This window comes from Neofelis nebulosa, chromosome 11 (assembly GCF_028018385.1).
Source record: "Neofelis nebulosa isolate mNeoNeb1 chromosome 11, mNeoNeb1.pri, whole genome shotgun sequence".
Classification (NCBI taxonomy): domain Eukaryota; kingdom Metazoa; phylum Chordata; class Mammalia; order Carnivora; family Felidae; genus Neofelis; species Neofelis nebulosa.
Window position 1 is genome coordinate 95,235,571 of NC_080792.1, and position 16,436 is coordinate 95,252,006.

The following is a 16,436-nucleotide window of genomic DNA, read 5'->3' on the forward strand; positions in this document are numbered from 1 at the left end:
GCCAAAATCAAGAGTTGGATGCTTAAGGACTGAGCCACCCATTCGCCCTTGTAACTCAGACTTTTTTTTTTTTAATGGAAAAACCCTGAAGAAATACAACTGACGTCTTTGGTAAAAGCGAATTTAAGTGGATGGGGCAGCAAAGAGTCAGTAAATGTGAGGGTGAGTGAAGTGCAGATGAAAGCACAGTGAGATACTGCTTTACACCCAGCAGAATGGTTGATTTTGGGGAGACTGGCGTACTTTTGGCATTCTCCCACACTGCTGGCACGAGTAAAATGAGTTAACCACTGGGGAAAACAGGCAGTTTCTCATAAGCAGACAAACTCTGCTCTATGGCCCAGTAGTGCAGGCTTCCCTTAGGTATGAAAAGGGACGGGCACACAGTGTTTGTGGCAGTCCCAAACAGGAAACGCCCAGGTGTCTGGATAAACTCTGGAAGAATGCACAAATTGTGGAACCGTCATTTGAAAGTCCTATGGTGCTGTACCATTCAGCAATAACACGGATGATTCTGAAAACCATGCTAAGCACAAAGACCCCACACAAAAGCGCACACAGTACAATTCCATTTGTAGGGGTCTCAAGAACAAGCAAAGCTTGGGGCGCCTGGGTGGCGCAGTCGGTTAAGCGTCCGACTTCAGCCAGGTCACGATCTCGTGGTCCGTGAGTTCGAGCCCTGCGTCAGGCTCTGGGCCGATGGCTCGGAGCCTGGAGCCTGTTTCCGATTCTGTGTCTCCCTCTCTCTCTGCCCCTCCCCCGTTCATGCTCTGTCTCTCTCTGTCTCTCTCTGTCCCAAAAATAAATAAAAAACATTGAAAAAAAAATTAAAAAAAAAAAAAAGAACAAGCAAAGCTTGTGGTCACTCAGGGCAGTGGTTGCCTCTGGGTGGGGTGGTTAACCAGGAAGGGACATGAAAACCTTTACTGTGAAGGAAATGTTCCACATCTCGCTTGGGTCGATAACGACAGGTGCACACAGGCGGTTGGATGGTTGCCCAAATCTGTCCGTGTTTTAGTGTAAATTTTGCGTACATTTAAAAAGGTAGAGGGCGCTTGGGTGGCTCAGTCGGTTGAGCCTCCGACTTCAGCTCAGGTCATGATCTCACAGTTCGTGAGTTCGAGCCCCGTGTCGGGCTCTGTGCTGAAAGCTCAGAGCCTGGAGCCTGCTTCGGATTCTGCGTCTCCCTGTCTCTCTGCCCCTCCCATGCTCATGCTCTCTCAATAATATATAAACATTAAAAAAATTATGTATATTATATATATTATATATATATATATATATATTATATACATATATAACATGCACATTTAAAGCTCACAGTCAAAATGAAGCATCCTGTGAGGTACTTAATAAGCTAGCCTCTATCTCCCACCCTGTGGAGTTCGGGCCCAGACTACGTGCAATGGCCGGCAGACCATTTCCTCCAACAGTTCCCAGGCCACGTTGGGGGCTGAGTGGGTGAGAACCTCCAGGTACTTCCCCAGAGCTGCTGCCCTCCCGCCCCGGTGCTGCGGTTGGTCCACACACATTCAACTCGGGGGAGGTACACTGTCCCCGAGGGATGTCGTGCTGCCCCTGAGCCCTTCGGGAGGGGGGCCGGGATGTGAGAAGGCCTGCCCCACACCAAACAGCAAGAACAAGGGGAGAGCAACACAGTTTAGTATCTCCCGTTGTTTCTAGGAAAAGGCACTGCTGAAGTATATTTTACCAGAATCTGCGATGTCTGTTGTCAACTGAGCACATGCATAAAGGCAAGAGGGACTCCAGTAAATGCTTCTGGTTTCACAAGTTGCTGATTGCTGAGAATTCTTTCTCTAGGAAAGGCTTGGAGATTCTTCCAAGAGCTCTTGCATTTGTCCATCAAACTGGACGGTAGTGGCATAACTAATCCTATTTCCCACATAATCTGCATGAGAGATTTCTGAATAATCCGGTGATTCCTGAACACCTGGCTTCCCGTCGGCAGGAAGTCCTGGGTCCCACACTCAGCACCCGGCCCTGCTCACCTGCCACCGCCGAGCCAGGCCCCTCCTCGACACCACTGTACGACCAGAGGACGCAGCGTGCTTAAAAAGTCAGTCCATCGATGTGTCAGTTCGGTGCCTGCAAATGTTTGGCAACTTTATAGGTAAAAGAAAAAAAGTTCAGGGACACAGAACCAGCCCTTTCCTGATTGCCGTAGAGAAAAAGACATGACATCCTCACTACTTCAGGAAGTTAGGGCCACAGAAGCAGGTGGGCAGGAGGCTTCCCCTAAGCTCTGTGTAGCACACATATTACCTGACCCTTGGTTACGGAAGCTGGTCAAGTGGGGTCTGCGAAATGCGTAACTCCCACCGCAAAACCACGTTCTGTGATCACCGGTTCACTTCCATTCTGTACACTTTCTCCTGCTGGTCAGTAAAGACTTCCGCGTCTGGCTTACTCTCATTGATCACAATTAGACAGCGAACGGAAGAGGGGAGACTGGAGCCACGACACTGAGATTTAGAGAATTATTTGTGGTCCAGCTGCGGACAGTCATGACAGCAGTGCCCCGAGGGCAGCCGCCTCCCTGCCTGTACTCGTGAGGCAGCAGGTGGGTGCGGTGTGGGCTGCGGGGGGCAGGGCGCAGGGCGCACGCTGCTCTGGAGTCAGAAGCGGCACAAGTGAGATCTCACACCGCGTGAATCTTTGGCAGGACAGCCAGGACGGCGAGGTGCTCTTTGAAGACGAGTATTTCAACACAGGTTATAAAACACAAGATAAAACTTCCTCCCAAATACGGCTAAATATGTAGATTAAATAAGGCTCCCAATGAAATGTGAAAATCTTTAACAAAAAATAGTTTATTGCACAAAATTTAAGGAATTCCCCAGCACACTTACATTTATAAAAAATCAACATGCTTTTTAAAGTTACAATTCGTTGTGCACGGTGACACCTTTCCCCTGAACAGCCCCAACCTGAGGACATCCTTTCATGAGGAAATTTTTAACAGAAATGAGTAACTTAAAGCCACCAAGTTTTCTAGATCCTCTAAAACGTTACCCTCCAGGATCCTATTATAACCTGAGACCATCACACAACCAGATGTGCCTGGAACGTGTGTCAGTGAACTTGTTCGAGTAAGGCTCAGAATGTCTCACATGTCACAGGGGTCCTTGCGGAAGGCTCCAGGACATGTGTCTTTCAGACACACTGGTCCCTTTCACTACTAGAAATCTTCACACAGGACACATCATTTCTATGTGACAAGTTACTCATGGGAGTAGGAACACCTGTCATGGCTTCGGCAGCATCTACACCAAGAAAAGTCTGTAAACTGAGAAAGAGTTTGGTGAGAATCTTCTTAGCAGGCCTGTCCCATTACTCGGACCCCAGGCCACAGTAAAAGCCAGTTTCACATCCTGTCAGAACTTTGCCTGTTAGACCTTCCAGAAAGTAGAACAAAAGCATATAAATCCATAAGACCCAATGGCATCTATCCCGTGTTCCACAGAAAGATCAGTGGATCAGATCAGATAACCACGCTGCAGTAACATTTTTTTTGGAACGTAAGAAAAAAATAAATGACACGATGAAGTGTCCAAACCAGTGTCCTCTGCAGTGAGGACACGACATACAGAATTCGTGACCCAGGATGAATAATATCCACAAACATAACGTAACAGCAAACCTAGGTTTCTAAGCACTCCAGACTGGACTGTTGTTTTCCAGGAGTAAATTCCAAATTCCCACTTCTGCACAACAGGAGAACGTTTCAAATGATACTCACTGCAGACTCTGGCTCTGGGAGGTAGCAGTCGAGGCCCTCGGAGGCTAAAAACAACAACAAACCCTCAACAGATCAGGAGCAGGTGGCCTCCAAGTCCAGTTTTCTCTCTCAGGTGGCTGGTTAAGGAAGCCTAACAAAAGGCTGGACTGAAAGGCCCCAGATCCGGGGCTGTGGCCACACGGGAAACAGCACGGCGGGTGGGATAGCCAGGGCGTTCGGGAACCGGAGAGGGTGACAACAAAGGCACAGGGTGACGTCAGGAAACCAGGAGGCGCTGCTGCCATCGCCACAGGAGCACATGTACACACGTACACACACGCAGGCACGAGCACATGCATGCATACACACGCACACACGTATACACACAGGCGCATACTCACACGGATAGGCACACTCACACGCACACACACAGGCACATACAGGCATGAGCACAGGCATACACATACACAGGCGCACACTCACGCATAGGCACTCACACACGCACAAGCACACACACGCAGGCACGAGCACGTGCACACATGCACACACACAGGCAGGCACGCACACACAATGACAGGCACACGCGCATACCCAGGCACACACTGGCACATGCGCACGCACACTCGGACACACACACACACACACATATACACATGCACATACACACGCAGGCACACCCACGCGCACATGTGCATACCCACACAGGTCCACTCACACGTGCACATGCACACACAGTGGCGCACACACATACACACGTAGGCACAGCCACACGCACGTGCATGTGCAGGCGCACACGCAGGCACACGGCACACAGAGGGTAAGACATGAAGGAAAGGAGGTGAGGAACAGGGACTTGCTCACAACCAGCTGACCCTTTCCTAAGAGAAGACGCGCAGTGACCGTCCCCGGGGGGCCCGCCGGCACGCAGCAGTGAGGAAGCAGCCACGGCAGGAGGCTGAGTGTCACGTGCTGGTTTTAAAATTAAAACTGAGGCTAATACACCCCAAATAAATAAGAATGTAAATTATGATTTTTTTCTTCTCTAATGGTACAAAAACAATTTTGTCAAAAACGGTTTCCAACTCAAGATGAAAAATAGGATATATTTATAATGAAGTCTTCAAGTATTACTTTAAGATTAACCCTGTACAAGTGATATACAAGCTTCAGAAGTCCCAAGAGTCGCTAGGGAATTTTTTTAAACACTAAACATCTTTGTGGTTAACGCTACTTTATCAGTGAACCTTCTAACAGCATCTTGTGAGAGAACACAAACAGCTTTCAAATACCAAACTGTTTTCTCCTCAAGAGAGACAAAAGTAGTGAGTCGACACAGGCGGATGTGGCCCCATCAGTAACCCCTCCAAGTTCATCTCCAGACCAGCAGATCCGCACCAGAGGCCTCTCTGCTCTAACTCACAACAGTGAGGGTTAGTTTAGATTTCGCAGTCAAGTAGGGGACAAAGTTACAGACGTCAGGGGTCACGGCCAGTCAGTTTCTGCAGCGCCTCTGTGTTTCAGGTGGAGAAATGTCCACAAGAAACCTCCCACGCTCAGGGAGCTCCAAATCCAGCTCCTCCCCTACAGGACAGCTGGGGAGGCCACCACCACCGCCTCCCCACGGAGCTGACCTGCCCCTTCTAGAAACCTCAGTGTCTCCAGCGGAGAGGCTGCAGGACCTTCCAAACCTTCTGAAGAGTCCAGCGTGTCCTCTGATGACCACACAGGCTCTGCTGGACATTTTCGTGCAGGCGTGGGGTTGGGGGGGGGGGTGGCCTGCGGAAGCCTGGGTTTGGAGCCCTGGCCCTCCTCCCCTCCTCTCCTGGAACCTCTCCCCAAGCATCTCACACGTCAGGCCAGCGCATAGTGACTGGGGTCAGCTAAGGTGAGTGAGGTCGTGCCGGGCCAAGGGTTGGATGGCAGGGGGTGTTGTGCACTTACGACAAGGCCCTCAAAAATAACGTGAAACTAAAATAAAGACCCTTTTCTGTCTAAGAATATTTGGTTTTAGAACAGTAAATAAAATAATGATTTCTTAAAATATAATTTTCTGACTGACATCCCTAAACCCTACGTGTGCATTAATTCCTGACAGCACATTTTCAAAAGGCAATCAACAAAAAGACAATTCAGGTCATCCTTAAATAATACAGACATACTTTTTAAAGATTAGATTGATTTTCAGTATTTATATACACATCCTATGGTGAGATAGCCATTAAAAATAAAATAAAAACCAAAGGTGCAAATAAACTTTCGTTTCTGTAGAGAGGTAAAGCTCTTACTGAATTGGGCAGGAAAGAGAGAAATGGGACCCGGTCACGCAGCACTGCCAGTGGGGGCCGCCGGCTGGCGTCCCCCTCAGACAGCAGCATCTACGGTCACTCGTGAGAGACTCCCTTCGGACACATCCAAAACCTTCTTGCTGAGATCTAGGTTATGTTGTTAAGACTTGGTCATTTCGTGGGAAAAGCTAGTTGTGATTTGCAAATGACTATTTCTCTAATCCTCAGCTCTCGTTCTGTCCTTTTACTCCTTGTAAAGGCAAATGCAAAATTTAAACCTCATCTCTTAGAAAAACAGAGCAAACAGTCAAATAAATAACCTTGACAAAAGAATATTCCTTTGGGCAGTTACAAGCACTCGGACTGTGGACGCTCGGCAGCCGCTGTTCCAAGCTCCTCTCTGGAGACCTTGCACTGGCCGAGTTGCTCCGTGTCTCCCCGGGGGTTGGCATGATCTCCCAGGGGAGCTGGGCTGGCAGAGGGGTCCCCCTGAGTCCACGAGGACAGCGACTCGTGCACGGTAACGGTGTGCGCTTCCATCTGGCGCTGAAGGCTGTCCATCTCCTGCCTGGAGAGAGGGGGAGACGGGGGAAGGAAGGCCAGTCAAAGGAGAGCCAGACGAGATGCGGTAACTTTCCCTGGAGACAACCAGCTCTCTCAAACATGGATCCTAAGAAGCCTGACCTGGACAGCAGTCCCCTCAGGTGCCGCAGCACCTTCAGGGGGCTGACAGAACCTGTCTGTTTGGGACCAGCAACACTGACAGGGTCCCAGGATTTATGGGACTCAGCATTTTTCTCTGCACATGCAGAGGAGGCCAATAGGCTGTGCAACTCTGCACACGGGGGCTTCTACTCAGGGAGGTGCATAAGTAGCACTGAGGGCCTGCCACATGGCTTCCACTCATAGGGTCAAAAAAGACGGCCCCTGGGGCGCCTGGGTGGCTCGGTCAGTTAAGGGTCTGACTTGGGTTCAGGTGACGATCTCACGGTTCGTGGGCTCGAGCCCCGCGTCAGGCCCTGTGCTGACAGCTCAGAGCCTGGAATCTGCTTCGGATTCTGTGTCTCCCCCTTCCTCTGCCCCTTTCCCACTTGCATACTCCGTTCCAAAAATAAATAAACATCAAAAAAAAAAAAAAAAAAAAAAGGAGTAAACGAAATTTTTTAAAAATTAAAACAGAAGATGTCCCCACATGGCCACACCCTGCAAACACTGGCCTCGGGCTGGCGGGAGCAGAACATCCAGCTGTGGGGTTTCTAAGGGCTCAGGTCCTGGCTCCTCAAGGGCTTCTCAGGGTCACTTAGTTCTAGGCCATCCTCCCCGGATGACAGGGACCGACAGCCCAAGTGACCCCACGTGGCCCAGGCCTGCTCAGCCTCTGCTGGGCATGAGGTCCTGCCAACAGAAAAGATTCTTCCAAATTAAACCTGCAGTCTATCTTTCGAGACCGAGTGACACAGAACACAGAACGCAGCTCGTACTTCAGCTGCTGGAGACAGCTGTTGAGGTTCTTGAGGGGCTCCTTGCTCACGGCAGGCGGGGGCCTCAGCAGCTCCTCCAGCAGGGAGGCCGGGACGGGACAGTCGGGGATCTTCACCGGCGTCACGGGGCCCGAAGAGCCGGCCTCGCCTTTCAGTTCCTTTCTCTGTTTTTGAAAGCACACGGTTAGTGGTGTCACTAAGAGGGGGACCCCACCACACGTTCCCCTCATCAGTGCCCGGGGTCACAACAGGTCATCCCAGAGGAGCCTCCCGGGAAGGCACGGCCCCTGCTTCCCGGGCAGCAGAGCAGGCAGCCACGGGGTTCAATGAACCTTCTGCCTCACACACACGACTAAGCACGTGCTGGCTCCCCAGGAGGATGAGAACACCCCTCCTCGCGGGGGGCTTTCCATGAAAGACCACGGCTTTGACTCTGCACATCCCTAAGAAATTAAGTCAATTTTCAACTCATACAATTCCCCTTTCTAGGACTTCAAACTTTTTCACAGACAGGTAAACAATGGTAAATAAACCTGAGTCTGAGTGATTTCTTTGCCCCTGGACAATATTTACGTAGACTGAGCAGAGAAACAAAAGCCAGGCGTGTGGAGAATCTGAGCAGGCTCGCGACGGCAGCTTCAGGGTCCCTGGGTCCCCAAGACCATCCTGGCAGCTGCTGTGTCCCAGCTAGCTGGCCTACCAGGCCCGGGGCTCTTGTTAACAACAGCAAATGATGCCCTCGTATGGTTTATAAAGTATATTACAACAAAATGGTACCTGAACTCACGCTCTTGGAAAAGGCACCAAAATAAAAGGGTTTGGCCTGTTTCTAAGCACAATACTCCGGCACCGTTTATTTTCACACGGTACCTGCTCCTGGTTGATTACATGTAACTTCACGTCTGAGTAACTACGGTGCGCCCGCCACCGCCCAGCAGACCTGCAGTGGGCCCAGCGAACCGAGGGGCACAGAGCCCGAGTACCGTCTTGGCCGCGCCACGCCGCAGGTCCAGCCTGAGCTGCTGGTTTTGCTGGAGCAGAGTCTTCATGTTGTTCTTCAGCTCGGACACTTTAGCTTGCAGCATAAATTTATCTTTCTGGGTCAGGGACAGATCTTCTCGCACCGTCTCCAACTCAGCTTTGATATTCTAAGGAAAGGGAAGTCATAGGTTTTTAAAAGCTAAAAAAGCTTAAACACGCTGCTAAGATCTTAAGTTTGTACATCACAATTCTAAGGGGCTAGAAACGTAACACTGATTTTTATGTGATGAGGTACGTGGTGTGGCGAGCACGCTTCCTCCTCAGGGTCTAGGTCGAGCAGTGTCCTGTCACATTCACGTTCTCAACGTCTTTATCCAAATTTCAGAGCCTCTGCCAAGGAGCCAGCAACACTCTCGTGCCTGCTATCTACACTGGACCCCGAGTCACCTGTTTAAACTCCGAGGTCAGCTACTAGAATAAGCCTCACCATTACTAAAGAAGAATATAAATCAGGCCTAATGTTACTCAAGCCCTCCGCTCACAAGCAGGAATCCCGGCAAGAGCTACGTTCCTGATCCTTGCTGTGTCAAGACTGTACACAGATTTCTTTGTGGAGAAGTCTGTCAGAGTGAACGTTTCACATGCTTCGTCTCATTGACTGTGCTTTGCCAGATCCCATTCCGGGAACATGTCACACAGCTCACCCAGGCCGTACGTAGCGCTGGGGTTTGGCCTCCTTGGGCTGTGTGGACTTCTCTCCAAAATAAGTGATGTCTGCAAAATGGCTTGGTGGAAGCGCTGAGTTCGTCGATAACTGGTGCACTTAGCGCGCTGCCTGCCACGGTACCTGGGACTAGTACTATGATCATCAACTACCTCGTGAAGTGCTGGCTCTGACCTTCTGCCCCAGGACCTTGACACAGCAGATACCTGCAGTAAGTGCTGTATTCCATCCAGTTCCTTTTTACTCTGCTCTTCAGTCAAGTCCAGCTGCTGCTTCAAGGACTGGATTTCTCTTTCTTTCTGATCCACCTCCCATTTGAGATTTTCCATCTAGAGGAGGGAAAAAGTCACATGACCAAGAGAATTTTACAGTGGCTTTCTTGCACTATAAACCCGCTCTAACTACATCTGTGTGTTAATATCATACCTATAAACAACAAATATCCTTTCCAAGCACACAGGAAACGAAGGAATGAGTGCGTGAACCGTCCATCAGCAGAGTCTAGCTTCGTCGGCCCTGCCCCCTGGCTCCATCGGTCCCGCCCCCTGGCTCCATCAGCCCTGCCCCCTGGAGACCCAAAGCCTCCCGGAAGGTCACCTCTTGGTTTCCCGCAGGCTGTCTGTTCAGCTGCTCGTCCAGCTGCTTCTGCAGGAGCTGGAGCTGGGTCCGGGCCTCCTCCAGCTCCGCCTGGAACAGTCCTATTTCCTGGGAGTGTTTCCCCTCTTGGATCCTGGCAGAAAAAAAAACAAGGAAGAACGAAATTACAGCATGCTTACCCCGCCACAAAATGTTGTCAGTCGAACGTTTTCCATCATGACAACGGAAACTCGCACGCTGCTCGCCCCGCCGGGGGCTGCTCTGGGAGCTCAGCCACGCTCTGCCCTGACTAATCCTCACAAAGCCCCTGGGGAGGACACTCTGTGCGCCCACGTGACAGATTGTGGTGGCAGAAAAGCGCTCGACACGGATCTCCGCGTGTGCTCTTCTGGAGGCTGCATTGGGCCCGGGTGGTGGGACGGCCCTCGGATGTGTGCCCCACACACAGGGAGGGCTCTCTGTCCTCGGTGGAGGACCAGCAGGCACACGGTGGGCACAGCCACGTCAGCACTGACATCTCAAAGTGGCGCTGCAGGCTTCAGACAGGAATCTGGTACGTTCTTCTTAGATGGGCCTCCCGTGCCCGAGACGTGCCGGAACACGGGTGACCTTCACGTGCTGAGCGCACGAATGGGGTGTGTGTGTGGCGGCGGCCCAGCCCGCTGCCGCGCGGCACTCACTGAAGACCTTCGGCCTCGGCCTGCAGCTTCTGCACCAGGTGCTCCTTGGCCTGAAGCTCCTTCTTCACCTCACTCAGCTCCAAGGTGGCGGCCTTGAAGTGGCGGCGGTTATGTCCTGCCTCCGCCTTGGCTGCAGCAACCTAACCAGAACAACATCAGCATTACCAAGGGCAAGAACCACACAGAATGTGGCCATGTGGCGTCCGCAAGGACTACCGCCAGCCCCACCCGCTCCCGCTTCTTCCAAAGCTTCTCAAGGTCCCAAAGGACTGAAGCACTGTGACACACGCGCCTGGTGTGCAGCATGCGGCCGCCAGTTTCTGCCGGGTGACAAACACGTTCCAGGCTGTCTTCATCTAAACAGTTTCTGCGGTTTTGTTTTGTTTTAAGTTTATTTATTTTGAGAGAGAGAGTACGAGTGAGGCAGGGGCAGAGAGAGAGAGAGAGAGAGAGAGAGAGAGAGAGAGAGAGAGAGAGAATATCCCAAGCAGGCTCCATGCTGTCAGCATGGAACCCAATGTGGGGCTTGAACCCATGAACCGTGAGATCATGACCTGAGCTGAAATCAAGAGTTGGACGCTCAACCGACGGAGCACACAGGCACCCTTTGATCTAAATGGTTTTGACAGTCCTCTTCAAGCATATCTCCAGATTTCTTGTTAAATTCAGTCATAGTTCATGTTTTCTGGGAGGAATACATTTTTCCACCAGACCAAGTAACTGCAGTACAGCCACTAATTACCACGCATTCATGACACAGGAGCCTTTTCTGGGTAAACAATGAGCCTCCCAAGGTTTCTGAGACCAGCAAATTCTAAGAATGTAAGAAAATCTCCCATTTTCCTTCTAATGACTTAGTTTTCTTGTCTAATTGTACTAGCAGCACTTCATTTTTTAAAAGTTTAATAAAAATACTTAACAATAGGGGCGCCTGGGTGGCGCAGTCGGTTAAGCGTCCGACTTCAGCCAGGTCACGATCTGGCGGTCCGTGAGTTCGAGCCCCACGTCAGGCTCTGGGCTGATGGCTCGGAGCCTGGAGCCTGTTTCCGATTCTGTGTCTCCCTCTCTCTCTGCCCCTCCCCCGTTCATGCTCTGTCTCTCTCTGTCCCAAAAATAAATAAAAAACGTTGAAAAAAAAAAATTAAAAAAAAAAATACTTAACAATATATGACAGTTGAACACACAAAATCTAACTCACATAAATAAGTAAAAAAAACTCCAGTAGAAAATGTTAACAGTGGCTTATCACTAGGAGCACATTCAAGATGATCTCTGCTTCAATCTTTAAGACCTCTTTTTTTTTTTTTTTTTAACTTTTTTACTAGCATGTACTGTTCATACAATCAGGACAATTACACCAAATGCATTTAGAGAAACAATTGACAATCATTCACAGTTAAGCCAATGTCGCGTATCCATCACTTTCCCTAGCACTTTTATTCACAAGTTTCCTAGTTTCAACTTCATTAAAAGGAGAATAAAATTAGTAAGTGAGCAAAATATGGAAACTGGGGGCAGGAAAGTAGGGAGGACGGCTGACTCCATTCACCTTCATGCAAGGGACAAAGACCGACTGCAGGAGAGGCTGATGGGGTCATGGTAAGACAGTCCTAACAGACCTTAAAGCTGTCCTATTTAAAAGAATATTTTACTGTCTCACCCGAAAAAATGAAGAACTACTTATTTCTATCTCTATTATATCACCATGGAGAGATTTTTAAAGGACGCGGCAAAACCCAGGTCACACGCACCCTTGCACCCACGTGCGCACGGCAAACACATTCTGTGCCGGGCACGGGGGCCATGAGGGTAAATGAGCCACGGCCCCGAAGCCATCAAGCTTACGTTCTTTTTTTTTCTTTTTTCAAGAATTTATAATTTTTTTTGAGAGAGAGAGCGTGTGTGTGTGTGAGCAAAGGGGGGGCAGAGACAGAGGGAGAGAGAGAACCCCAAGCAGGCTCCGCGCTGACAGTGTAGAGCCCGCCTGCGGCTCAATCTCGTGAACCGTGAGATCACGACCTGAGCTGAAATCAAGAGTCAGACGCTTAACCAACCGGGCCCCGCCAGGCATCCCTGACGCTTACGTTCTCATGAGGAATAACAGACCGGCACCTGGTGGGGAGCACGGGGGACTGAGGTTGACTCTAGCTCACAGGGGTGGGAGGGGCAGGCCCTCTGCAGGAAGACTGCCCTGACGCACTGGTGGGCACCTCAGCGTGGAGACGAGCAGCCAGGAAATGGCAAAGGGTCTACGCAACCACCTTCCTCAATTGCGCTCTGAACCCTAACGGAGCCATATGCTGTTCTGCAGTTTGCTTTTTTTAACTCAACAGTACACGTGGGACATTTTCCCCCAGCAAATACCCTCTGTGGGGCTCTGTGTGCGCGTCTCAGGCCCGTACGGCTGCCTCTGGGTTAATCCGGGGCTACTCTTCCATGGATGGCCATCAGGGCTCCCCCCGGCCGCTCACTGTCACCAATGCTCTGATGATGCTTTGCTCTCAGAACACATCAAAGACACTTGTAAAATCAAAGACACTTGTACAAAGACACTTGTAAATTCCTGAAAGGGAACTGAGGTGTCAAGGGTTCACATGCTCAGTTTTTAGACACTGAAAAACCGCATTCCAATCGTCTCTGAGGTGACAATTTGGAACCGGTGGGAAGCTTCACACACCTGTTCCTTGAGGCTGTGCACTTTGGCCTTCTCCTGCTCCAGCGCGGCTTCTAAGGCGTGGACGAGCTGCTTCGTCTGGCGGTCCTCCTCCTCCTTCCGCTGCAAGACCGCCTGTACCTACAGCACATTGCCGATGCGGCACGTGAGAAGGGACTCAAACTTCAGAGGCCAGCGGAGCCCCAGGAGGAAGCAGGGCCACTGTGTCAGGGCCACGCGGGGAACCCGGCAGCATGGTGACACGCAGCGTCACGATGCGCTGCCAGCAAGCGCACAAGGCGGCAGAGTCGGGAGAATTCCGTCTCTGGAGAACGTGAAACCTGAGCCTGCAGCAAAACCGTGCAGCCGCACTCAAGCACGCAGCGAGGAACCCAAAGCGTGCCTGTGAGTCAGGGGCTATAAACGCAAATACCGTCACCGTGAGGCAACCGGGTATGGCAGGGGTGGGAACCGGTGCCGAATAAAAGTCGACAAGCTCTCTGATCGCTGGGTACTTTGAGGCGGGAGCTGGACCGGGCTGCTGACGGCCCCGTGAAGGTGGCACCGGAGCGCCAGGCCTTCTCGCCAGTCTCAGAGAGGCTGCAGAGCCAGAGTGGCTGAGAACAGAGTCTGGAGAGGGAGCCCCCCCCCCCCCAAGGGTTCAAGTCCCATCTGTGACTCACAGAGGGAAGGACCCCTCATGACCAGCGGGACCCCCTCGAGCAGGGAAGCTAACGGACTGGTCACAGCATTCACACCTCAGTCGGGGGGGGGGGGGGGGGGGGCGGGGGGGCGGGGGGGGCGTCAGGAGCCCCCAGCTCTGCCCCACACCCCAGAGCCGCGAGGCGGGTTTCTGACTCCACCAGACCCCCTCCCCCGTTTCCGCATCTCTGCGGTGGGGCAGCGTTCTGCTTCAGGGGCTGGGACGCATGCGTGAGGCCCCGCCAGACACAGAGCTCTCTGCCCTGCGGCAAGGCCCTGCCTCCGACAGAGGAGTCTGAGCACCTGGAGGTTCAGCTGGACCAGGTCGGCCTCCCTCTTGGCTAACGCGGTTTCTAAGATGCTGTTGTGTTCCCGCAGGGCCGCGTTGGACTGCCCCAGGCCCGTAAGCTTCCCTCTTTCGTGCTCCAACTCAAGGGCCAACTTCTTATTCAACTCCTCCAGGCGCTTTATCTTCCTCCTGAAGCCTCTGGACTCTTGCAGCTGAAACAGACGGAAGGCGCTAGGAAGTCACCTAATCACATGTTCTGGCTGATGAGCTAGGTTCCTGTACACCAGAAACCGAGTGCCCGGCGCTAGACAGCCAGCCCCGGCCACAAAGAACCGCGGCCAGCCCAGCTTTCTCCTGGGAGCCCGGGACGCTATGGAGAGCCCTTGGTGACATTACCAACTGCCACGTGCAGCATCACCCAAAGCCACGCCGTCTCTGGGCCAGAGAGTCACGGGAAGTTCTTTACCAGAATAGATCTTCTCGTTACCTGCAACCTGAGCATTCAAACTGGGGACATTTTAGCCTTCGTGGTCTAACAACCCCTATGCTGGAGGGGTGCCCGAGAGAATGCTGGGCGACCACGCCTGTGGGGAGTCCAAGCAGTAAGGTGTGTGTGTGTGTGTGTGCGTGTGTGTGTCCGTCCAGGACCCAGACAAACGGGCCGATGGCACACAGAAGCATGGTGTGCATGTGAGCCACGGGCCGGCTCCTGCCTCTGTAAGGCACCTCTCTGCCTGCAGCAGAGCTGCATGGGGGCAGCAGGGCCTGCTGTGTGAGGATGAAACCTGGCCTACCTCATCCTCCAGCTCCAGCACCTTCTCCCGGTACTCCTCCAACTCCTGGCTGGTCAGTGAGATGATCTCCTGGAGCTCCTTCTCCAGCATTGTCTTGCTGTGGCCGACGGCCTGCAGCTCTGCCTCCAGAGCCTGGATTCTCTCCTAACAGCCAGGACAGGAAGGTGGATTTGCTCACGGGTTTCAACGTGGCGTGTGACAGGTGCCCCCCCCTCACTCCCCGCAGGAGAGGGACCTACGACCTGTGGCAGGGAAGCTGCACCAGGCAGAACGGAACGACCACCCGGTGCACTGCACACACTCGCCCTCGTCTCCACACGTGAAGTGTGTTTCTTAGCCGTTATACTGAAGGACGGTCTACTGTCCATCTCGCTCTGGCCTCACTGTACCGATAATCCACGGTGAGTAACCGGCCGAAGGTCCCGTCTGACAAGTCTAAACACAGACGCCGTGTGGGGGGGACGGCAGGCTCCACGTGGCACTTTGCGGCCTGCCCCTGACACGTGTAAGCCCCAAAATTAAAAATCAGGCAGCGAAAGACTTTCAACTTAGAGGAAAGCTGCAACTTAATACATCTCCCCCCCCCCCTCCCCCGTTTTAGAAAGTAACCAGGTAAAAGCAGCATGTGATATTCTCGGTTTGGTAAGAAACCAGCGTGCTGTGACACAGTGTCCTCCCGCTCAAATTCTTCAGTGGGGAGGAGACCCTAACAAACTTCATTTAAAAAGAAACAATCCCTAAAAGGATGTTGCATAGGAACGAACAGAGGCACGTCAACTAGTCAGGTAAAACTTCACACTGGCCGAAGCTGGCAGGGTGTGTGACACCCAAGACCGCGTCGGACTCACAGACACGGGGGACGCTCGGGGAACTCTGACAGCTTGCATCACAGGAATAAAAATGCCCCCCAAGGGGCGCCTACGTGGCTCAGTCGGTTAGGCGTCTGACTTCAGCTCAGGTCGTGATCTCACACTCTGTGAGTTCCAGCCCCGCGTCGGGCTCTGTGCTGACAGCTCAGAGCCCGGAGCCTGTTTCGGATTCTGTGTCTCCCTCTCTCTGACCCTTCCCCGTTCATGCTCTGTCTCTCCCTGTCTCAAAAATAAATAAACGTTAAAAAAAAAAAAATTAAAAAAAAAAAAAAATGCCCCGCAAGCCCAGAGCCCCTGCCCTGCTGGCCCCGTCCTCTGTCCTCCTCCAGGACAACCTCCATCCATTTACCCTAAAAAACCATCCGGAGCAAAAGGCTTTTGCCTTCCTTCCAGCAGGAAGAGCAGGCAGGTGCCCCTCCCCAGGGTCCCTCTTCTCCTGTCAGCAGAGCCACTCAGTCGCCCGCAACCCGGACACCGGGGGCCGCCCCCTCGCTAGCCCCTGGCCTGCGCCGTCGACACACGGGCTCTCCCTCCCAAGGGAGCAACGTGCTTCAGTGGCCCCTCCTTCTGGCTGTTCCGCAACCTTCGTCTGGACCTGTCATCTCTCAGCTACTGCAGGAGTCCACGCGGTCTCCCTGTTAC

At 52.2% G+C, this 16,436-nt stretch overlaps 1 protein-coding gene across 1 annotated transcript in view; it reads right to left on the bottom strand.

The window, feature by feature from the left end:
• Positions 1–2,813: 2,813 nt before the first annotated feature.
• The window catches only part of GOLGA3 (golgin A3), a 44,475-nt gene continuing 30,852 nt past the window's right edge, over positions 2,814–16,436 (bottom strand). The window contains exons 16-24 of the mRNA XM_058691570.1: positions 14,926–15,069; positions 14,146–14,343; positions 13,165–13,281; positions 10,488–10,627; positions 9,808–9,940; positions 9,417–9,539; positions 8,489–8,653; positions 7,506–7,669; positions 2,814–6,592 (exon numbers count right to left, since the gene is read on the bottom strand). Of these exons, the coding sequence (XP_058547553.1) occupies positions 6,373–6,592; positions 7,506–7,669; positions 8,489–8,653; positions 9,417–9,539; positions 9,808–9,940; positions 10,488–10,627; positions 13,165–13,281; positions 14,146–14,343; positions 14,926–15,069 (1,404 nt within the window). The 3' untranslated portion in view covers positions 2,814–6,372. The remainder of the gene's footprint in view (positions 6,593–7,505; positions 7,670–8,488; positions 8,654–9,416; positions 9,540–9,807; positions 9,941–10,487; positions 10,628–13,164; positions 13,282–14,145; positions 14,344–14,925; positions 15,070–16,436) is intronic.